This window comes from Cnephaeus nilssonii (assembly GCF_951640355.1).
Source record: "Cnephaeus nilssonii genome assembly, chromosome: 14".
Classification (NCBI taxonomy): Eukaryota; Metazoa; Chordata; class Mammalia; order Chiroptera; family Vespertilionidae; genus Cnephaeus; species Cnephaeus nilssonii.
This window is the reverse complement of record NC_137085.1, coordinates 19257660-19281636: the sequence shown is the minus strand read 5'-3', so window position 1 is coordinate 19281636 and position 23977 is coordinate 19257660. Positions and strand designations below refer to the sequence as shown.

At 48.9% G+C, this 23977-nt stretch overlaps 1 protein-coding gene across 9 annotated transcripts in view; it reads right to left on the bottom strand.

Annotated features, from left to right (window-relative positions):
* The window catches only part of PTPN3 (protein tyrosine phosphatase non-receptor type 3), a gene marked incomplete at its 5' end in the record, with an annotated part of 101378 nt that overhangs the window by 58584 nt on the left and 18817 nt on the right, over positions 1 to 23977 (bottom strand). For 7 of the 9 annotated variants that reach the window (XM_079790554.1, XM_079790551.1, XM_079790550.1 and 4 more), the window contains 4 exons: positions 3230 to 3308; positions 5841 to 5886; positions 5962 to 6069; positions 12793 to 12947. In XM_079790554.1, the coding sequence (XP_079646680.1) occupies positions 3230 to 3308; positions 5841 to 5886; positions 5962 to 6069; positions 12793 to 12930 (371 nt within the window). Of the gene's footprint in view, positions 1 to 3229; positions 3309 to 5840; positions 5887 to 5961; positions 6070 to 12792; positions 12948 to 23977 lie in introns of those variants that run through there. The other 2 variants (XM_079790552.1, XM_079790544.1) reach the window with 1 other exon arrangement.

The window sequence follows — 23977 nt, the reverse complement described above, 5'->3', positions numbered from 1 at the left end:
CAGCAGAAGTGTTCAGGGGCCAGAGAGAGATCATTTTGGCAATTCAGACAGATCATTCTCAGTATTCCTTCAAATTCATGTTTAAAGGTGAAGGTGCTGGTCTTTTGAGACGTGAATGCCTCACATGGTATTAGGCCTTCCTATTTGCACGGTTCTGGGCCATGTGCATGGTATTTTAGAACGTATTGCCTCATTTCAGCCTCATAATAACTCTGTGAGGTAGGGACCACCACCTACATTTTTTACAGATGAGAGCACTGATGTTCAAAGAGGTGATGTGGGGTCAGTTATGTCTTATTTTAACCTGGACACTTACGCTATGGGAAAAATCTGACTATGCTACAAATTTATGTGGCTAATGGCTAAAAAGCTTAGGATCTATTTCCTAACTCTGATGTTATTATTACTTTGACTATAATTACCAGCTTCCCTCAATGTACTGAAGACCAGCATTGAGAGGCGGCAGAACACAGACTTGCTGATTCACGTCTATTCCACAATGGAATCCCTACCTTTTCCACCTAGAACATAATCCGTCCTTTCTAGTTTGTTTCTGTTTATCCCAGCTGACATTCAACCAGAATTAAGTGTTCTCTCCTTCCACAACACTACTGAGAGAAAGAAGAGAAGGGAGAGACTTAGACATAATCCCGTGGTTAAAGCTGGGCTTTTACGGACGAGCCCAGCTAATCGGAGCATCTTCCTAGGGATAGAAGCGAGAACACGAGCCTGGACATCACCATTCATCAAGTGCTACCTTGTTGTACATTCAGCAAAGCTCCTGAGTGAACCCCATGACATCATGACGAAGGGACCCGGATAGGGGGATGAGGCCTGAACCGAGCGGACCTCCCAGACATCTTAACGGGGCCTCAGTTTGTGTCTGCCAGCAAATGAAATTCTGTTTAGAATGATCTACATTGATCAGTAGCAGCCGTTGTGGAGGTCACCAACAAGGGGACACTTATTTCGCAGTTAGAATAAAGGGAAGACTTGGAGAAGAGACCCTGGCTGTGCCCGTCTTCAGAAATGCAAGGATCGATCTTAGAGCACACCCCATCCAGGAGCTCAACTTCAGAAAAAAGCAATCCCTGCCTCCCTGCCTGGATCCTTAGGAAACAAATGTCACCTCTGTGTTCCTTCTCTGACTCTCAGGAGCTAAATTTCTAACTTTAGGGAACTTTTGGAGAAGCTACAGAGCTGGGGCTTCAGGAAATACTATGTGCCAGGAACGCAGGTAAAACTCTTCATTTAAGTGAAAACAAACCAACCACACTCTCTCTCACACACACACAGGGGTGGCTGCTGCCAGGGCTCCTGCTGCATTGAAGAGAAATTTGGTGCCGAATCCTAGGAGGTGATGGCTCTACGCTACACCACACTGGGGATATCACCTGTTTGAAGACCGGAGGTGGGGAGTGGGGTTCAGAAGGAACACATGGACGAACTGAATTTTACATGGGACTTAGATAAGAACAAAAATTAGCCTGTTACTCACCTTAAGCCCAAACCTGCCCTTCTGCAACCTCTACCCACTGGCCAGAAGTCTACCACCTAGCTCATCCAATCCCCCTCTCCGTCTGCAGATCAAGGGCAGCCTTTGCTTCCCTCCCAGTCCTCTTTCCTGAACTCCCTATGGTTTCCTCAAATGTCAGGGCGGCGGGGCAGGAGGACGCTGTAGGCTCCCAGAGGGAGTGAGCGTCCCTCCCGTGGGGCACAGAAGTGAATGTCCAGTGACCAGGGAGGGTGCTGGAGAGGGCCTTGGACTAGGCTGCCCAGCAATCCCTCACTCAAGTTCTCCCTTTGGAGAGCATCACAGGGAGGAGAGGGGGGATGGGTGATACACACATAATATATACATAGCCCACCATGCCATTTCAAAAGCATTCCTTGAATAGAACTTGTTCTTTAGTAATGGCTCGGGGAAACCTTGGTAGGGTCATTTCAAACACACATTCTTACAGACAATGTCTCCACTTTGCGCTGCGTCCGTGGGCTTAGGAACTGACCTGCTAGGTGGAGCGTTCCTACACTGTCCCTCAGTCCACCAGGGTAAAGGGCCAGTATGGGGGAAAACAAACCACCAGGTGCACGGCCATGGTTGCCCAATGAGTCACGATGGACATCTCTTACACCGGCTTGAAATTTAACTTCACTGTAAACATAGTCAAATCGCCAATGTCTGCTACTATAGGGGAAGAGGTGCCCAAAGAAGGCAAAACAGAGCGATAGACTGATCTTTGGCCTTTAAACATATTCAAAGTTAAAATGTGATCATGTGACTACCATTAAAGAAAAAGATAGGGTAAAAAACAAGATGGCATCCTATGTGTGAGCCGGCTCGGTGGTGGTCACATGGCCACAGTGAGCACAGAACAGGATTCAATGTTCCTGAACATCCATTCATTCATTACTTTTCCTGGTGGAAGTTTCCCGTCCTCAGAAAAATAAATGTGCCCACAATAAAGGGCTTAACGTTGCCATGGGGAGAAGCAGAGGCATGGCTGAGTCTGCCTAGTACCTGTTCAAACAGCCACAACTTTCCTGTGCCCGCCCCCTCCATTCCAAACAACAGTTCCGGCCCAGAAAACCCACGTGTCAGCGCCAGCACAAAGCTGGGCCAGACACCAAGCCCTGAGGGGTAAACAACTCCTATCACAGCCCTTATCTGGTGCACATACTGTCTGCACTGGCGGATTCACGGAGGAGAGAAGCTGGCCCAGCTGGTTCTTCTTTCTGCCTCCTGCCAACGGGATCTGACAGAGAATTCTGAGCCCAGAGATCTCCTGTTATCCTGAAGAGCCTCAATTCTAGCCCTTCGGAGACACGTGCTCCTTGATCTGTACATGACTGTTTTACAAACTTGTCTTCCAAGCCCTGCCTGCACGAGAAGAAAAGGACTTCGTTCTTTGAACACAGGAGCTCTACAGGCAGGAGGGGCGGGGACGGTGAGGGAGACAGGACCCAGTGCGGGAGGCAGGACCAGGTGGGAGTGCACTGGGAATCACACAAGTCAGGAGGGGAGAGAGGCAGGTCCAAGACTGGACAGGAATGAGCTGATTCAAATTTCCACCCCCCTCCCCACGCCCCATTTTAATTGGATCATAACTGTTGGCACCGTTATACCCAAATGAAGTATTTGGCCACAGTGATAAAACAAAAGAATACATTTTTCGTGATCATTCATTTTTATATACTAAGTAGAAAACTTTAAAAAAAATATTATTACCTGGTTTGTTCTTGCTGCAGTGTGTTGGGATCAGGTATAAAAAATCTTACTCGAAAATGCAGGGTACAGGGGAAACCTCCTACAACATTTTTCAAAAACAAATTAAATTTTCCCTTTTAAAATAGTCAATGTATATAAGCGGCTGCTCTCCCATAAGTGATGCATTTTTCACTACACTATAGCTTTCCCATTAAGAGCATTAATTTCAAAAAAAGGAGTGCATAAGTTAATTGACTGTTCAGAAATCTTCACGTCTACAAGAAGTAAAATATTTTTGCAGCACCAGCATAGAATGAGGCATTATCTACTTCCTATAACAGGTTTAACTTAGGGCTGTATTCAAACGGTACATTTTTTGTATTAGGAATTTTTAAAAAATCCTTAAATCAGCAGAATATACAAAATTCACCAAGAAATATTATCTCCCACAGATAGTGATTTTACACTTTTCAGACATTTCCACGTACAGTCTCGATTTTAACACTGCTATGGCCAGGCGAGGCTGCCACTGCTAGCTCCCTTTGACACAGACACCTACAGGCTTAAAGGTGTGACTTGCCTTAGGCCACACAGCTGATCACAAAACCAGAAGGACAGCCCTGTGGTTTCTGATTCTGCTAGGCCACATTTTTATACTAAAAGACACATCATGCTTTTAATGCTAAGTGAATTCCAAAAGTGATTAACATGTTAGCAAATACTACATAATTAACATACTCAAATATGGCTTCATGCAACAATACCAAGAGTCAACCCGCGTGTATGAATAAAATAAGCCCATTTCTTTTGCTAGCTATAGCAGTACGGGAGTATCAGGTTGTGCTGCTAAGATCCATGCTCTTCTTAATGTCAACCTCACCCTCTCTGCTACTCAGTAATAGTCATTGGCCCTATCTAAGTGCACAGACTTACTTGCTCTCTGAAACTCAAGCCTTCTCCACCAGGGGCCTCTCACTCACCTCCTCTACCTTAGTTCATGCTGGGCACCACCCTTTCCTCTCTTTAGTATCATCTCTCTGATCTTTGGCTTGGGTCAAAGACTTTCATTGGTGTGTGTGCACCTATGAATGTACCTGTGTACAGGTGCCTGGGTGCCAGAGTGGGTGGTGCTGTCACACTGGGTGCAGGCTGAACACCTTCGCATCAGGGGATAGCTAAGTCCTCCCACTGCCTTGGGATGGCCTTCCGGCGCCCCCACTCCATCTGTAAGTTGTCACTGTGTGCCTCAGACATGCCTCCAAGTCTTTCTCGTTCTCCTCTGTGCACCCAGAGCAATATATCATGTGCCCAAAACTATCCTACAACTGTCTCTGCCCTTGTCAGAGTCCCCACACTTGGCTGTGAGCTCCTTAAGGGAAGGGTCCAAATCTGATCTGGACCAGATTCCCAGAGCTGAGCCCAGTGCCGTGCCAAAGTCTGAGCTCGGGGCACATTAGCTGAGTGAATGCATCAGGCAGAAAATGAAGGACAGCACCTGTGCGTGCCTGTGTGCACTTATCCCTCTGTGAATCGAAATGAGGCCGGGGGTTATCTGCACAAAGGCTCTGGGGCTCCCTGGGGGTACTTCTGAATGCCAAGGACACACTCATGGGGGACAGTGATCTGCGGCCCAGGCTCCAGGTGAGAGCAGCTGTGGGATCAGGGTCTGGGCGATTGTTTCTGCTCCTTCCCATCTGGGGGCGAGGGGTGCAGCATTTGTGCGTGCACACTTTTGTGTACAAATCCACCCGCCTTCACCCCTCAACCACTCACTGGCCACCTCCTGTGGGTGCGGGGTGGTGGGGGGGGACTCCAAGGAGTGCAGAGAGGATGTCCCACCCGGCCTCTCACACTGGGCTAAGAAAGGCCATCCTCCCTCACCTTGCAAACTGCAAGCTCCTTGACAAAGAGGAAGGCAGATAACTATGAGCTGCAGGAGAGAGTGTTTCGGGGCACGAAGCAGATAGTGTAAATGTAAGCGGGGGTAGAGGGAGTCAGGACTTGCAAGAGGGGAAGAAATGGGATCTGAGCAGCTTTGAAGAAGGGCAAGGTTTGGATATAGGGCAGCAGGAGGGAAAGGCATTCCCAACAGAGGGAACAGAATGAAGGCAGGCACAGAGGAGTGTGTGTGGGCCAGCAAGTCATCCAGGTTTGTCTGGGGCATAAGGTCCATAAAGAGAAATAGAACATGATGTTGAGAGCCCACCGAAATGGGAGTTAACCTGCACTGGGACCTACTCACAATGTATGAGCTGTATGTTACATTTCTGACATCACCTACCTATGCCTTGGTTTCCCGTGACTGGAATCAAGCTGCTGGAAAGGACTAGGTGTGTGTGTCTGTCTCTCTTTCCCACCCTGCCTCTCACTCTGGGCTAAGAAAGGCCATCCTCCTTCCTTGTAGAAAGAAAGTGGGTTCTCTGGCTCTTGGCTGCCTTCTTCCACCCTCCCCTGTCTTGCTCACAGCTGGTGAGGACCCCTGGAGGCTGGTCTGGAAGCATCTCACTCACGCCGCCTGGACCACCCAGAGTCCAGGTTCCAGATGTTACAGGCACACTGATGATTAGGGGGGAGAATTGGGCCATGATACACTAACACCAAATGAGTGTCCAAATGAGAAGGTCACACCCACCTTTTAACTGCTTCCTGATGGGCTTGCTTGATTCCAGCCACCTCTGCTGGTTAAGAAAACATAAGATATAAAAAACCAAACTGTGCAGAAGTCTAGCACATCTTAAAGGGATGGTACTCACGGGAGAGTCCATTGATTCATCGCCATGCTGCAAACCAAAATATTCCTTTTCGGTCACACACAAGTGGTTGTATGCCATGTCCAGAAGAACTTGACCGGTGTCCTGTTTCTAGGAATAAAAAGTCGGGTGGGTAAAATTTTAAAACAAATTAAGAACTAGTGGTTAAAAATCTTTACTGTAGCCCTGACCCGTTTGGCTCAGTGGATAGAGCATCGGCCTGTGAACTCAAGGGTCCCAGGTTTGATTCCGGACAAGGGCATGTACCTTGGTTTCGGGCACATCCCCAGTAGGGGGTGTGCAGGAGGCAGCTGATCAATGTTTCTCTCTCATCGATGTTTCTAACTCTCTATCCCTCTCCCTTCCTCTCCGTAAAAATCAATAAAATATATTTTTAAAAAATATTTACTGTAGCCCGGCCGGTGTGGCCCAGTAGTAGAGTGTCAACCCATGAACCAAGAGGTCAGGGGTTCAACTGCCGGTCAGGGCACATGCCCAGGTTGTGGGCTCGATCTTAAGTAGGGGGCACATGGAGGCAGCTGATCGATGTTTCTATCTGTCTATCCTTCTCCCTCGCTCTCTAAAATCAATGAAAAAATAACATTTTATTTTAAAAATCTTTACTGTAAATAAGGAGTTAAAACATTCAGAGATTTTATGTGCACACATATCCCACGATAAGAAATGCTTTAATAAATCCAAGTTCAGAAGCCACATGGTACGTATGGGAAGTAGGCTAAGAAAAACGACCCAAGGAGGACTGAACACAGCCCAGTTTAATTCTGTCAGACTTCCTGCTTCCCCTTAGTGCCGATGCCTTAATTGGGAAACTCAGCAATCGCAGTGAGCGCACCTCTCGGCGCCCCACCCGTGGCTTATCCCCAGCACAACGCTAATCCCACACGGGCTCCCGAAGCTCCTCAGGAGGCGCGGACTGCGCAAAGGGATGAACAAACGCTCTGCTAACCACGTGAAGGAAGAGGGCTAAGAAACTCCAATGACACCCAAAATACCCTCAAAGTGATCTGGCATGTGACACCCTGGGGATTATCTGCCTCCCTGCTCCTCGTCATCTGAAGTGAGAAGCCGGTGGGGACATGCAACCACTTCACATCCAGGGCGGGACTCAGCCGCCTTCACCACTCAGAGCTGACTCGGCAGGCACGAGGCTGAGCATGGGGACAGAGGCACGGGGGTGTCCCGTTCCTGCCCTACCTGGGGACAGAGGCACGGGGGTGTCCCGTTCCTGCCCTCCCTGGGGACAGAGGCATGGGGGTGTCCCGTTCCTGCCCTCCCTGGGGACAGAGGCACGGGGGTGTCCCGTTCCTGCCCTCCCTGGGGACAGAGGCACGGGGGTGTCCCGTTCCTGGCCTCCCTGGGGACAGAGGCACGGGGGTGTCCCGTTCCTGCCCTCCCTGGGGACAGAGGCACAGGGGGTGTCCCGTTCCTGCCCTCCCTGGGGACAGAGGCACGGGGGTGTCCCGTTCCTGGCCTCCCTGGGGACAGAGGCACGGGGGTGTCCCGTTCCTGGCCTCCCTGGGGACAGAGGCACGGGGGTGTCCCGTTCCTGGCCTCCCTGGGGACAGAGGCACAGGGGGTGTCCCGTTCCTGGCCTCCCTGGGGACAGAGGCACGGGGGTGTCCCGTTCCTGGCCTCCCTGGGGACAGAGGCACAGGGGGTGTCCCGTTCCTGCCCTCCCTGGGGACAGAGGCACAGGGGGTGTCCCGTTCCTGCCCTACCTGGGGACTGAGGCACGGGGGTGTCCCGTTCCTGCCGTCCCTGGGGACAGAGGCACAGGGGGTGTCCCGTTCCTGGCCTCCCTGGGGACAGAGGCACGGGGGTGTCCCGTTCCTGGCCTCCCTGGGGACAGAGGCACGGGGGTGTCCCGTTCCTGGCCTCCCTGGGGACAGAGGCACAGGGGGTGTCCCGTTCCTGCCCTACCTGGGGATAGAGGCACGGGGGTGTCCCGTTCCTGCCCTCCCTGGGGACAGAGGCACAGGGGGTGTCCCGTTCCTGCCCTCCCTGGGGACAGAGGCACAGGGGGTGTCCCGTTCCTGGCCTCCCTGGGGACAGAGGCACGGGGTGTCCCGTTCCTGGCCTCCCTGGGGACAGAGGCACGGAGGGGGGGGGGTGTCCGTTCCTGCCCTCCGAGAGGCCAGCCGTGGAAGCTGTGACTGTGCCGCGTGTGTCGAATGCTGTCGAGGGCTGTGAGACGCTCAGGGCACAGTGAGCACACAAGAGGACAACCCCAATGTTCAGCTCAGCCTGGGGACGAGTGGAAGCTCCCCTCCTGCAGCCCCCGGCCCGGGCCTGGGAGGGTGGCGGGCTGCGGGACACCTTCCCTGCAGGTGCAGCAGCTGAGAAAAGCCATTTGAAGCAGGTGCCCGGCACAAAGGCACGGGGCTGGGAGACAGTGTGGGCGTTGAGGAAACTGCAAAGTCTACTTTAATGCTCTGACTTCTCAGGAAGCCTTTGAACCAAACCACTTAACTGAAGGACAATTTGAGTCAGAAATAGACCGTGTATAGAAGAAGCAAAAGCAGTTTGGGGTTTTTTTTTTGGGGGGGGGGTGGTGCAGATAATGTACCTGAAAATAGGTCGCAGCGACCAGGAGGAGGACCTTAGGTAACTGTCAGGCCCCTTCCTGCAGCCTCTGCCTTGGCTCGGTCTCACGTTATCTGATCTGATGTGGGAACACGAGACACGCCCAATGCCTGAACACATCCCCTTCCCCTGCCGAGGGCCTGTTCCTGCCGCTTCCTCTGCCCCGACAACCTCCATCCCAAGGGAATCACGATGGTGTGGAAAAGATGACCGGTCCGCTCATCCCAAACCGTGAGATGCCCTCCCCCTAAATTGAGACACTCTCTCAATGTGTCAAAGAGCTATCTGCTCCCCTTGTTGAAGTGATTACTTCTATGACTTTATAGCAGATGAAATATATTATTATTATTATCATTATTATTTTTGTTAATCCTCACCCAAGGATATTTTCCCACTGATTTTCTAGAGAGATTGGAAGGGAGGGGGAGAGACAAAGAGAAACATGGAAGTGAGAGAGAGACACATGGGTTGGTTGCCTCCCACACACACCCCTCACCAGGGGCAGGGATCCAGCCTGCAACTGAGATATGTGCCCTGGACCGGAATCGAACTTCTGATCCTCAGTCCATGGGCCAACCCTCTATCCACTGAGCCAAACCCGCCAGGCTTACTATATTATTAATAACTATAATCCACTGAACATCTACGAGGAGCCAGACACGATACTATTACGTGCTCTTTATAAACACAATGTCTCACCTTTGCAAAGTCATCATCAGCAACCTCTTGGCCGATAAGCAAACAGAGGCCCCGGAAAACTCCGTGTCTTGTGCCATCGGCCGAAGGATGGTCTGCCTGAGTCAGGCCCACTCAATGCTAAAGCCTGCCTGTTCCCCCTGCACTGCCTCTCCTCTGGAGTGCATAACGCCTCCACGCCAGTATCTCTTGTACACAGCTCTCCCAGTTCTCAAAAGGAATAGAAACATAATAAGGGGCACACTTATAATAAGAACAAGCCTCCCAATCCAGTCCCCATCCCGCGAGAGGTCGTCGGTCAATGGCCAGCTCGCTCCCTGGGCTGGGCTAAGGACAACCGATGTCCATGGAATGAGTGGACCTGATGATGCCCGCTCCTGGCGAAGACAGTCCAGGCTGAAGGGTCTGAAGGAGACAGTGCCAACAATCCCCACGAGTACAGAAATGTAAGGCACCGGAGCCTCTACGCTGCCCGCAGGCCCTCAGCTTCCAGTTCAATGTGAGTAAGCTTTGACCAGGCTGCCAGAAGCTTGGGGAGGCAGCACGGGCCGCAGCGTGATGGCAACAAAGACGTTCTCAACCCAGAATGACTGGGCGGCCGCTGAATGCCAGGCTTACGGGATCCCCACTCCGGGTGGGTGCTTCCCTTGTCCCCGTTTACAGGGCTCGTCACTCCTTACACACGTTCTTAGCTGGGATTCGAAGACCCTTGCTCTTGGTTTCCTCCTCCCTCCCTGGATAGTCCTCTGTCCTCATCTCTCGAACCTTTGAACATCGAACCTCCTTCGTATCTCCTGTCCACTCACTTCTCAGGGGACCTCATCCAGTTTCATAGCCTCAGACACAATCTCTACCCTGGGAACACCCACATATGGACACCAACTCTACCCTGGGAACACCCACATATGTATCCCAGCCTAGACCCCGCTCGTATATCTCAGTCTAGACTCCTGACTCATATATCTACGACCATGGCTACATCCCCTCACAGGTGAGTAACAGGCATCTCAAATGGTTACAACAGAATGGTCACTTGTGCTCCCCTCGCAGCCTTTCTCATCTCCGTAAACTGCAACTCCGTCCTGCCGACTGCTCCGGCCAAAAACCCGAGTCACCTTGAGGCTTCTTACACATCCCAAATCCCATCTGCCAGCCAGTCCCACTGGCTCCACCTTCAAAATATCTCCTGACTTGGTTTACTCAGCCACCTCCACACTACAACACTGTCCAATGATCATCTCTCCCCTGGGCTGTGACAACAGCCTCGTAGCCCTTGGCCCCAGTCTACTGTTGACCGAGCATCCAGAGTGACATCTGAGTCAGATCATGTTGGGTCTCTGCCCAAACCTCGCAATGCGTCCTGCCTCCTTCAGAATGACCTACAAGGCTCTGCACAATCCTCCCCACCTCAACTGACCGGCTATCTCTCTGACCTCTCGTCACTCTCCTTGCTTATTCTTCTCCCGACACAATGGCTTGCCACACTGTTCTACAACCACACACTAACCAGGATTCTGCCCCAGGGCCTTTGCACTGCTGTTTCTTCGACCTGGAATGTGCTTCCTCCAGAGGACAGGATTCTTTTCCTCTTCACTTCCTTTAGGAGAGGACTTCCCTGATCACTTGTATAAAATGACAACCCCACCTCCTTGTCCCTCCTTGACACTCTCCATCTTCTTATCCTGCTTTATGTTTCTTCTAAGCATATAATACCACTGACAGTATACATTTGTTTATGGTCCAGTTCCTCTCTAAGACTTTGCTCTGTTTCATTCACTCCTCTATCCTTTGTACCCAGAACAAAGCCTGGCACATAGTAGGTGCTCAGTAAACATCTGTCAAATAAACATTCATGCTCTTGTCAGGAAGAAGTCACACAGCTGAGGAACAGCTCCAGGCTGACAACATAAATGTCAACAAAGGAGTCAGATATAAATTAACTGTCAGTTTACAGCAACTAGAAGAGATACTTGTGATCTTTGCGGAGCCGGTTTAATCACAAAATTCTATAATGACGATGTCAAAAGGAAACAGCATATAGAACAAAGTTTAGTGAGCCAAGAGCAGCTGCTTTTTGAGGGAGGTACGTATGACCTTGACAAAAGGCCCCTAAACCGGTGGTCCCCCAAACTGTAATGTGCATCAGGATTGCCTGAGGAGCCGTTAAAATGCAGATACTCCAGGGAGTGTTTCAAACACCCAGGTAGGACGAGGGATTTCTATTTCTAACATGCATCCCACGGGGTCCTGATGCACTTTCAGAAGTATTTACTAGGGCTGCACCACCCAGAGTACATAAAACTATTTACATTTTAATTAACTACAATAAATTTAGCGCGTCCGGTTTCTAGCCGCATGTCAGGTGCTCCATGGCCGCCTGTGGCTAGTGGCCCTGTGTTGGCGGCTGTGGATACAGGACACCTCCCGGCATTGCAGCAAGTTCTTCCGGCCAGTGCTGCCCTAGAGGGCGGCTTTTCTACAAACTGGTTTACGAAACAGGTCACAGGTGTATTCCTAGCCCCCTAGACTCGTCCTTCTACAATCATGCCCCCCACCTGCCAAAGAACGGGGCCCCGACCTTAGGGGAGGCCTGGGTAGCTGTGGGAGTGGAAGGGGCAGTTGGGTAGAAAGTCGGGGAATCGCTCTCTCTACTGTCCATTCCCACTCTCTGCCAGGAGAGGGGCCCAAACTCCCATGTCCTTAGTCATCTGTCTGCATCTTGTCCCCTGAAGGCAGACAAGGCAGCTGACTTAACCCTGAACCAGGAAGGAGAAATTAGCACGCACCCTACTGTGCCCTAGTGACCGAGGCTCAGCAGAAAGCAGACTTATGGGTGGGTCAGGAGCCACAGGGGTCAGCTTTTGTCGGCCTTTACACTCTTGTGGCCTTTTATCACCCTCCAGTTATTCTCTCCCCCCACCCCCCCCCCATCTTCTCTTTCTGATACGTTCCCCCTTGCACATTGAACTTTCCAGGCTGGGGCAGATGCTGGCAGCCAGCCAGGTTGGGGTTGACCCCTTTAGGGTCACAGGATGGGAGCGAGAGGCAAAGGTCACAAGCCTCTGTGGTAACTGCGGTGGGGGAGGGGGTGGGAGGCAGCAGGGACTGCTACTCTTCATGCATCTTCCCGCTGGGACGATGGAGACCTCATTCCTAACCCTGCCTCTGCCTCGGGCTTGAGGTGGGAGAAGCCAGGCCTCCCCTGAGCCCTGCCATCTGTGAGGCTAACTCTCATTACCCTCCAGACAGGACCCACCCATTTGCATATTTAATGAGCACCTGCTCAGCCCTGTGCCTCACTGGGAATTGAACCTTCGACCTTTCGGTATATGGAACGACACTCCAACCAACTGAGCCACACTGGCCAGTGCGTGGACATAGTTTTTAAGGGTCTTTCTACTCCAATCTCAACTTACAAGACCTGAGATCTCAAGCTTTCATTTTAAAATAGTTCCCATCTCTTGATTTATAAGATGAAGGAAACATTATTTCTTAGGGGCATTAACTCAGAAAAAATAAATTTGGAGAACTTACATTAACTTTAAAGGTCTGTACCAAGCCATCTAGAAAGCGGATGCTGCACACGACTTCGGATCGAGTTTTCTCTTTCGGTAATTCTGAGGTGCGTATGTTATTAATTCTTCCACCAAACGCACGTAATCGGGAGGTCATAACTATCGTTGAATAACCTGCAACAGAAGATGTACCTGTTAGCTCTCTGATATGCAAATTAACAGTTACATGCAAATGCACCTCACAGCCTGCCCACCCCATACAGTCTGCTTTGATCTTCACAATAGGAGGACCTCACGAATAATGTGAACTAGATACTTCTGCTTAACTTTTGACTTCAAAGAAGCTCTAAGCAAAGCGTATTGTTAAATTATAATATGTCTATAGAATTACATGGCTTGTTTGTGTTTTATTATCTCAGCCAGATAATATGTACATACCTATATATGTATTTCCCATGCTTTTAATTTTTTATTTATGTTTTACTATTTTATATATTTGTGTATCCTACCCCTAAGGATTATAGAACTAAATGTGATATAAAAATGAAGTAAAATATGAAGACATTTATTGATAAATTAGATTGTATTAAAATTAAGAACTTCTATTCATTAAAAGACACTATGTAAAAGAATAAAAAGGCAACCCACAGAAATACTTGCAAAATATATATGTATAAGTATACAAAGAGCTCCTATGAATCAATAAGAAAAACAAACAAACAACCTGTTAGAATAAAGAAGCCACATCAGTTGTCAGTGAAGTGCAAACTAAAACCACAAAGCACTAGTACTACATACCCACCCGAACGGCTGCAGTGAAATCTGACCAAACCAAGTGCTGGCCCGGGTGTGGTGCACCTGGAACCTCATGCACAGCTGGTGAGTGCATTCTGTTTGGCAGTACCTCCTAACCTGAGCACATGCATATTCTGTGACATAATTCTACTTCTAGGCTATTCCCAACAGAAAAATGCACATTTTTCATGACAGCACAGTATGGTGAGTGCTAATTCCTCCTTCCTGGCTCACTAAAATATATGTACAAGTATCTTCATAATAGCCCCAACCTGGAAAAGACAGAAATGTCCCTCAACAGAATGGGTAAGTTGTGGAATAGCATACCATGCATCACTATACAACAAAGGAAATAAAGGAGCCCGGTTTGGCTCAGTGGATAGAGCCTCGGCCTGTGGACTGAAGGGTCCCAGGTTCAATTCCAATCAAGGGCACATGCCCAGGTTGAGGGCTCGATCCCCAGTAGGGGGCGTAGGCAGCTGATCAATGGTTCTCTCTCATCATTGATGTTTCTCTCTCTCTCTCCCTCTCCCTTCTTCTCTGCAATCAATAAAAATATATTTTAAAAAAAGATGTCAAAAGCAGTTCTATGAATTTAAAAAAAAGGAAATAAAGGAACTACTGTCACATTCAACATGAATGAATGTCTCTAACGTTATGTTGAGCAAAAGCAGCCAGACCGAGAGCATGAACACAATTACATAAAGTCAGTTGGGCGCAAGACTTATTGGGATAATCACCTAATAAGTTATGTGCCGCAATGTCTAATCACTAGGGTGTAACGTCTGATTACCTGAAACTAATAGAATAATGTATGTCAACTGCAACTAAATTTTTTTTAAATGATTTTTAAAATCCCACACTTTTCCCTTTTGGTAGCCCTTTGGGGCTCGGTGGGATGCTGCCCCATTCATGAATCACGTAATAAATCCAATCAGATCTTCAAAAAAACAGCAGGCAAAACTAGTCAATGTTTATAGAAAACAGGATGGTGGTTACCTTTGGGTGTAGGGACTGAGGGGGGCCCAGGGTCTTCTGGGATGCTTATACTATTCTATTTCTTGATCTGGATGCTAATGAGACTGATGTAATCCACTTTATGAAAATCCATCAGGCTCTACATTTATGATTTGTGCACCTTTATGTACGTGTATTTCAATATCAAGTTTACTTACGATGAATACATGTATGAAGAGGGGATTCGTGGGCAGTTTGAATCTGACCATGCTATATCCAGGGAACGGTAAGGAAAGAGGTTTTACTAGTGAATGCAATTGTGGAGTGGTCAGCTAATAACCTGAAAAAGTGTGCAACTGAGCACATGGTCCCATCACGCAGGTAGGAAGCTAAGGATCAAGGTCAGCGTAAGGAGTGAAGAAGGTGTAGATCTGACAAGGTTGGGCAGAAGAACAGCTAAAGATGAAGGACCTAAGGGCAATTTAACGTTCCTTTTTATGAATTCTCCACAAACTCTCTGTAATACACTGGGCCTGTGCACATGCTGTTCCCTTCTGCCTGGAAGCTATTCCTGCTTTGTAGTTAAATAACTGCTGTTCACACCTCAGTGCTCAGCACAGCATCACCTCCTCAGGTAAGCCTTCCTGGTGTCCCTGACCACTCACTCGTGTTACAGGCTCTCCTCTACAGTGCTCATCATAATTTCACATTTATAACTAACTAGAGGCCCGGTGCACAAATTTGTGCACAGATTGGGCCGGGCTGGCTGGGGGGGAGGGGCTGGGGGCAGTTGGCCGGCCTGTCCCCGATCAGGGTGGGGGGTGGGGGTGATTAGGGGTGGGGCCAGCTGGGGGGAGGGGCCGACCAGGAAGGGCCCCCTGGTCGAACTCCCAGTTGAGGGGACAATTTGCATATTAGCCTTTTATTATATAAGGATGATGTGATTATTTAACATTTACTCCTCCCACTTAGCGTGAGCTTCGTGAGTGTAGGAACCAGGTCTGATTTTGCTCGCTGTATCTCCAACGCTTAGCTCTGGGAGGCAGTCAATGAATTTCTGAATGAATCAATGAGTGAAAGGCAGAATGAGATAAAAAAAAAAATGAAGCCAAGAGTTACAGTGTGGGTAAACAGCAGCGCAACATGATAGACAAACGTGTGCTGGTGGGAGCAGGCAGGAAGAAGGATGGGATCGGGGCTTCGCGTAGAAGGCAGCATGGGGATGTCCCGCAGACCAGCGATCCTCACGCTGGGATCTTAAGATGCAGGCTCAGGTTCAAGTAGGTCTGGGTGGGGCCCTAACGCCTGCGTTTCTTGGTCTCCCAGATGATGCTGAGGCTGCTGATCTGGGGTCCACATTGTGAGGGCAAGCCACAGATAACTGGAAAAGCAGCACCCAACGTCAGGGCCGGGCCAGATCTGGGAATCAGTAGCAAGGGAGGGATGAGGACCAAGCAGAATCAAGCCTCGGGGAGCCGCAGACCACGGCTCAGCTGCAGGAAGTGAAAGCACCAAGGAATGAAAGCTGAGTCGAAGATACATCCCAGAGAGAGGGTGCAGGGATCCCTTATCCTGTTTAAGGAGCTCCGGGTGAGCCTCCATTCTCCTGGAGGGAGGAGTAGGGAATCTCGTATTAATAATAATAAAAAAAAATTCCTGGGACCAGCAGTGGAAGGAAACTTGTTCTGAAACTTATAAAATTCCACCCACCCCCCACCCCCACCTTGCCATTTCCAATGCAAATGTCACAGGAGCAGGGATGCATTTTTCTGAGTAATACCCAAAGTTATCCAACACAACAAACGTGTTCTGTTCCAGAATGCCTTAACCACGCTGAATTTAAAACGCCAAATTTATTGTTTAGTCCTTTTCTAAGAATTTCAGGTGGGTTAGGACTTTTTTTTTTTTTAAGCTACAATAGAACTATTAGTGGGAAGTGCACATCAGAGTCCCCCGGGCGTTTTTATAAAATATGCCTGTCCTGGCCCCAGCCACAGACGGTGATTCAGCATCTGGGGGTGGGGCCCAGAATGACATTCCCTTTGGGAAGCTCTCAAAGGGAGGGCCTGATAGTCAAGGGCTAGAGGAGTGGGGGGTTTCTGGTACCTCAGGGCGTGCTGCCCATGGTCGGACTTAGACTACAGGCTCTGCAGAATCTGAGCCATTCATGGTGGGGCCACTGGTGGGAACCAGGCAGGTCCTCAGAACAGCTAAAACAGAGAGCGAACCATAATCACACCGTGACTCTAGACAGAAAGAAACCCAAAGGTGGTTTCCAACAGGAGCTGCCAAATGAGTCACCTGGAGGGAAGGACCACCGCAGGGGCACTGATTTTCAAGCCGCTCCTCATCTGAGACTCCCTACCGCTCGCACCAGCGTGGGTACCAGCGGGTCTTCTGAGCTTAACCATAGTGGATGGTGCTGCCCAGCATAATCAGGGCAGGGCCAGCTGACAAAATACGGTAAACCAGCGACCCAGAACAGACACACTTTGTCCTCCTCACATCAATCGCGGTTACATAAAGGGGTTGGAATGGCACTTAATGACAAGTCACAAGTAGGCACTTCACAAAAGTAGCAGCAATGTTCTTCCCGCCATTGTTCCTAAGGCAAACCTTGATAAGAGGGAGCCTGATAAATAAATAACCACACAATCAAGCCATGAAGTGTTTTCAGATTGTCTTGAAATGGCATCTTAAACAATCCAGTCGGGACAATGGGTGCTGACTAACTGCCCGTTTCCTGTACCACAGCAATTGCGGCACTCGGGGTTTCTATGGCTTCCTTTATAAGCCTCTTAATTCTAAACAAAGCCACAACCCGACCAGGAAAACTCTGGCCTCTCCCACCACAGATGATTACAGCTGCAGCTGATGCACTTATCAACATGGAAGCCAAGCTTGCTCTGTGCGTACTTTTTCAAAAAGCAAATAGTCACGAATTTGTTCTGCACTGTAAGAAGAGAGGTACTACTGTAACTATAGTTTTTTATCAAAGATTCTACTTGCAAAACATAGAAAAGAGGCCACATCTCACTCTGTGCACAGTAGACGCCCCATAGGTACAGAGAGCGTGAGGGCTAGCACGTGTAAAGTACCCACACAACAGAACAGCTAAAACAGAGAGCTAATCAAATTAAGTGGGACACATAACAGGTACTCAATAAAAGACATTTTATTAATAACTAGCGGCCCGGTGCATGAAATTCGTGCATGGGGGGCGGGGGGGGGGGGCGGGGGTGTCCCTCAGCCTGGCCTGCACCTTTTCCAATCTGGGACCCCTCGAAGGATGTCCTACTGCCGGTTTACAGGGATCGAGCCTCAACCGGCAGTCAGACATCCCTCTCAAAATCCGGGACTGCTGGCTCCTAACCGCTCACCTGCCTGCCTGATTGCCCCTAACCACTCTGCCTACCGGCCTGCTCTCCCCCAACTGCCCCCTGCCACCAGCCTGCTCGCCCCCAAATGCCCCCCCACCAGCCTGATCACCCCCAACTTCCCCCTCGTGCCAGTGTGCTTGCCCCAACTACCCCCCCTGCCAGCCTGCTCACCCCTAACTGCCCCCCTGCTGGCCTGCTCACTCCAAACTGCACCCCCCCCCCCGCTATCCTGATCACCTCTAACTGATCCCCACTGACGTCCTGCTCGCCCCCAACTGGGCCCCCTGCTGGTCTGCTTACCGCCAACGGCCCCGCCCCCCACCAGCCTGATCACCCACAACTGCCCTCCCCTCTTGGCCTCTAACCGCCTCTACCTCGGTCCCGCCACCATGGCTTTGTCCAGAAGAACGTCTGGAAGGTCTCCTGAAAGGTCTCCCAGTCTAATTAGCACATTACCCTTTGATTAGTATAGATACCAAGCTTCTAATGCCTTCGGGTGCTGACTGTAGAGTCTGTATTTTGTAGGCAAGCCTGACTTAAAAACACCTTACAAATGTATGAATGTTCTGTTTCTTAAAGTTCTATTTGTTTAAATAAAGACAACCTGCTGACGTTAAAAGAGAGTCGTCATAGATATGAGGTAGATTCTGGAACTTCTCTACCAACTCAATGGAGCCAGAAGCGGCAGCAGCACGGTGCCACAGACCGCCACACCTCGGTCATGTGAGACGCCAGAGCCCTTGTGCTCAGAATTGGGCAATGAGGCTTAATTAACCACTGTCCCCTCTGGGCTCCTCATCTGCCCTGGAACCAGACCGGGAAGAAGTGATGCTCTATTTCCTAAGGGCCTACATGCTAATCTGGGGACTGTGTTCTTGCACAAGCCCATGGCCACAGACACAAACAAGGAAGCGGAGCACACTCTTCTCCATTAGAGAAAGGTAGAAAGCAACTCCATTTTGATCATTTTAAAAGAAAGCGCGAGGGTGATTTCATACCCTTAAGAAATAAACAAGAACGTAGACCCCTTGACTGGAATAAAGTGCCAGTTAAAAGGAATGGAAGGAAGCAAGCAGTCCTGATATGAACACCTAATTTGTGAGTAAACAGTGCACAGGAACCACAGGTACCGGTCTACTACCTGCCCTGAATCATCAAGCTGATCTGGGCCGATGCTACCACCTAGTGGCCAGCAGAGGAAAACATGCCACCTCTCACCCTGACTTCCTTCTTCAAAGGAAACATGTCAGCTTTGCTCCCTTCTATCTTATCACAGTCCCGATCTTTTCAAAAAACCTCTCTCACAATATATAAGGCCTCCTCTGTAGCTCGGTTCCCTTCTCCCTTCCCTAACTCTTCTTCCCTAGTGAACTCAGAAGAGCTCTCTTATTCTTGTTGTTAGGAGCCCCAGCAGATACCTGATCAGCCGGAGAGGAACATCTCTAGCAAACAGAACTCATAGACACTCATGTACAACCAGCCCTGTGAGACGGATGACTCATCAAGTTAAGTGTGCTTCCTGTCAGACACCAACATCTAATAACAATGCTTGACTTGATTAGCTGCTAATATAATACCAATACGGCTTTCTCCTTTTCACTGTAAACACAGAGTCATTGGGCTGCTTTATGGGTTGGTTAACCAAGTCTTCCGGGGGCAAACCCATGCCCTAAAAACCACTCCTATCACTCGCGGCTTGACTGCATACCGACAGGAGAACCTAAGTCACACTTTGGGGTTGCTGCCTACACCTCACAGCCGGCAGCTTCTAGTTCTGGTGTGTTTTCAGGCCAGGCCTACGTGGTCCTTAAACTTCTCTGAAGCAAGCGGGGCAGTCCCTTCTAAAGATATAATTTACAAACAGCTGGCTGGGGAGTGATCACTTATCAAGCATGAGATTAAGATTAGATCAAAGTGGAGGAATGTACACGTTATTAAGCTGCTACAAAAGAGTGATTAAAGTGAGACTTTCTTTTAAACCAGAGACTTAAATAAAACTTCAGTAGTTAAGAATCATCTGGGGGAAGCTTGTTAAAACACAGATTCTTGGCACCATCCACAGAGATTCTGGTTTAGTAAGGACCCAGGAAATCGCATTTTCAAACTTAAGAATTTTTTTGAGCTTATGGAAAAGCTGCAAGAAAAACAGAACTCCTCACCTGCCTTGGTCTGGATTCAACTGTTTTTATTTTGCCACCTATGCTTCTCTCTCTCTCTCTCTCTCTCTCTCTCTCTCTCTCTCTCTCTCTCTCTCTCTCCTCTGCACCCCTACCCCAGGCTTTTAACTGAACACTTGAAAACTGTAGCTATCTTAGCATGTATCTCCCAAGAACAAAGACAGTTTGTAACCACAGCACCACCATCACTGATAAAGCACTTATGTAATATACAACCCATACTAAAATCTTGCACATGGTTCTGATGGCATCTTTTATTTCTGTCCTTTGGATCCAGGCTCCAAACCGGGACCTTGCCTTGCATTAACTGTCCTATAGAAGTTGCATGTTTAATGAGCACCTGCAGAGGACTGGGATGCAGGGGGTCTAAGCACCTGGCACCGTGGAAAACACTCAACCAGGTGATCATCTCCAGAGTTCCTTTGGGTTTTGACCGTCTGAGCCCACAGCCAGGGGCTTGGGGAGGTCAGCACCCTGTGTCAGTGCTCCTGCCTGCGTTGCCAGTGGATCACAGGGCTGCACGGAGTCTCTACAACTTCCACAGCAAGCACTTCCCGGAGCGCGGCAGGGACAGGCTTTGCAGTCTGTATGTCAGTGCCCTGATCAGCACTGTTGTCATAACAGGAAGAAAGCGAAGCGAACATAATGTCAGTTCAGAAAGGACGCTCTCACTCGCTATTATATAACCAGATGTCTTGGCTTGTTCCTTCCAATTAGTTTGCCTCTCTCACAGACAGCAATTCTGAACGATTCGTAATATCCACGCTATAAAAAAAGAGACCACAGTGCCTTTGTTATGCACACTTCCTCAGACATGGGCGAGACTGGACCACGTGCGGTTGTCATAGGGAAGAAAAGAAATAAAAGGAAAAGAGATGTTCGCGTTTTGTAGGACTCGTTAGGCTTTGCAAATGTTGTTAATGAAACTCAGCCCAACGAATGAAAAATTCGTGATTTCAGCTTTCATTTGTGAAATGCCCCTCTATTTTAGAAAACATTTCCATAAATTCGATTCCACTTTATTCATTTTAAATTATGTGCAGCTGATAAGCAAATGACCGTTCAACTGGTACATGAAGTTTAATTTCCCTCATGACTATATTTTCATAAATTTATCAATACTACCTTCTGCCATTTTTCCACTTAATTGACTTTTTTAATTTCCAAGGTACAACACTGCATAACAAATACAAATATACTTTATTTTAAAAACTAGCTTATAATGTAAACACCATTACTGACTAATTCCTAAATTGGAAAAAAAGTCAATTCATTAAGGAAGGCATTTTCACATTTATTTCTAATTCAATGGTAAAGCTAATAAACTAATTTGTCCTGAGCCTATAAACCAAAAGATTAATTTTTAAATAACATCTTTAAAGCTTAAAGCTTGCTAATGAATACAATAATCACAACCAACTATGGAAATACTGATGCACAAGACTTATTTTTAGTGTGTGTGTGTGTGTGTGTGTGCATGCGTGTGTGTGTGTGTGTGTGTGTGTGTGTGTGTGTAAAAGTACTTAATACCTTTTATTTGTAAAAATGCTTCCGTGAATGCATTTATGAAAGGCTTTAACTCTGACTTCACATTATTTTCCACCAAAGGGGAGAAAATGCTCACACAGTCATTTTAATAACACAGCTCAATACTAAAATTATCTTGCAATTATTAATCCTAATACTCCAGAAGTACAATATTGGCATCAAATCATTTGTTCCACAAATCCTATAATTTGTTCAGGGAGTAGGTGTCCAACTGGAGCTCCCAGGAAGCAGGGTGGAATAATGTGTAGGGTTACTTTCTTCGAAGAGAGACCCGTAATGAGCACTCTTGTTCTCATTCAACTTCAAAATGTCAAATAGTTTTCTTGTTATGGAATGGGGTTTATTTATAGGTTCGACACCAGGGCACTTGCAAAACTAACAAAATAAAAGTTATACTTGATACTGGGAGGATAACAAGAAGGAGCTTTAAGCTCCCTGAAGGGCAAGATAAAGAATGCTGTGGGAGTTGCAGGCCGTTTCTGGAAAGAGGTAATGTTGCTATAAAGAGAAACCAACCTCTTCTGTTCCATGAGCTGAGTTTTCAGGGTTGGGATGGGAAGCAAGGTAACTTAAAAACACAGTCCACTCCAAAGACACCGGAAAACTCATGTTAAACTTGTGAGTATATTACATTAAGCCATCCCCTCCCCCCCGCCTTTTTTTTTTCTCTCAAAGGATCACATAGTGGGGGGAAAAGCACAAATTCTAAGAGCATGGCTCTCAAGAAGCCGGCAGGGGCCCCCGCATGGCCCTTTTCAAATACGACACTTCCCCCTAGAGGTGACCACTCTCCTAACTTTTAATAATATTTTCATGAGATTTTTGTTGCTGTTAATTCTCACCAGAGGGTATTATTTTTCCATTGATTTTTCAGAGCGAGTGGGAAGGAGGGGGAGAGAAACATCGATGTGAGAGAGACACATCGACTGGTTGCCTTCCCACCAGGGCCGGGGATCGAGCCTGCAACCGAGGTGTGTGCCCTTGTCCGGAATCCAACCGAGGACCCTTCAGTCCACAGGCTGACGCTCTCTCCACTGAGTCAAACCAGCTAGGGCCATGAGATTAATTTAAATTAGATTTTTAAGGTTTTTGTGTTTTGTCTTTAGGTTTAAGTAAAGGTTAGCATGGTGCAGTGCTGACCCCTCCCCTCACCCCCCCAAGGACAGTCTCTCGCACGCATGTGTACACTTCCGGCAGCTTGTGCTGCGTGGACTGTAGAAATGAGAAGGGCTGTGACTCGGCCTCCCCCCACGTATGTCGTTGAACGGTGCCTGGTTAACTTCTCCCATCACCTGCCGACTTGGTGAACCCAGAAACGTTAGAGGCCAGCGAGCTGGTCTCCTGGGAGGAACAGGAGACACGGGCCCGCCCCAGGAGGAGCTGAACCAAACCATGCTGAGGGAGTGCCTTCCAGGACTCAGCAGCAGACAAGCTGCCCACAGCCTCCGAGCAACCGGCCAAGTTCCCGGCCCAACGGGAGGGCTCCACTTTCACAGACTCATTGATCTTGTGTGTAATCATTCTGGTCTTCGGTAGTACTTCAGCGAAGGAGCTCCGGACCACTTAGCCTTCATTGCCTGGGCACCTGCTGGGTGCCAGGCCAGAAACTGGGGCGGGGTGGGAGGGCAGAGGTGCCTGGAGTCTAAGCTCTGAGGGAATAAAAGCCCACGTGGTGCCCTAGCTGGTTTGGCTCAGTGGATAGAGCGTCAGCCTGTGGACTGAAGAGTCCCAGGTTCGATTCCGGCCAAGCGCACATGTGCCCGGGGTTGCCAGCTCGGTCCCCAGTAGGGGGCGTGCAGAAGGCAGCCAATCAATGATTCTCTTTCATCATTGATGTTTCTATCTCTCTCTCCCCTCTCCCTTCCTCTCTGAAATCAATAAAATAAATAAATATATATACACACTTTTTTTTTTTAAGCCCACGTGGTGCCAGAGGAACAGGGGGAAGGCTCCTGGCTGGGGTGGGACAGGGGTCCAGACCACAAAGGCTCCCTGGGGAACCTTGCAGGACGAAGGGAAAGGGGCCGGGCCGAAGCAGAGCAGCCCAGAAATGACACTGTGTGTGCACAGACAGGAGGAGAAACCGGGGCATTTTAGAAACTCCACGGAAAAAGATCTGGCAGGAGTGTCTGAGGAATAACTGAAATCCCAGGGAAATCTCCGGGAAGAGATTAGGTTCTTCAAAAATCCAAGGGGCTCTGACACAGAAGAGGCGTCAGGACGTGGTGTGAGGCCCTGGGAAGGCCAGTAGGGATGAACTCTGGGCAGAGACTTAGGTTGGAAGCCCAGCTTAGCCACGTGTTAAGCTGTGTGAACTTACAGAGGTCACTCACCCTCTCTGAGACTA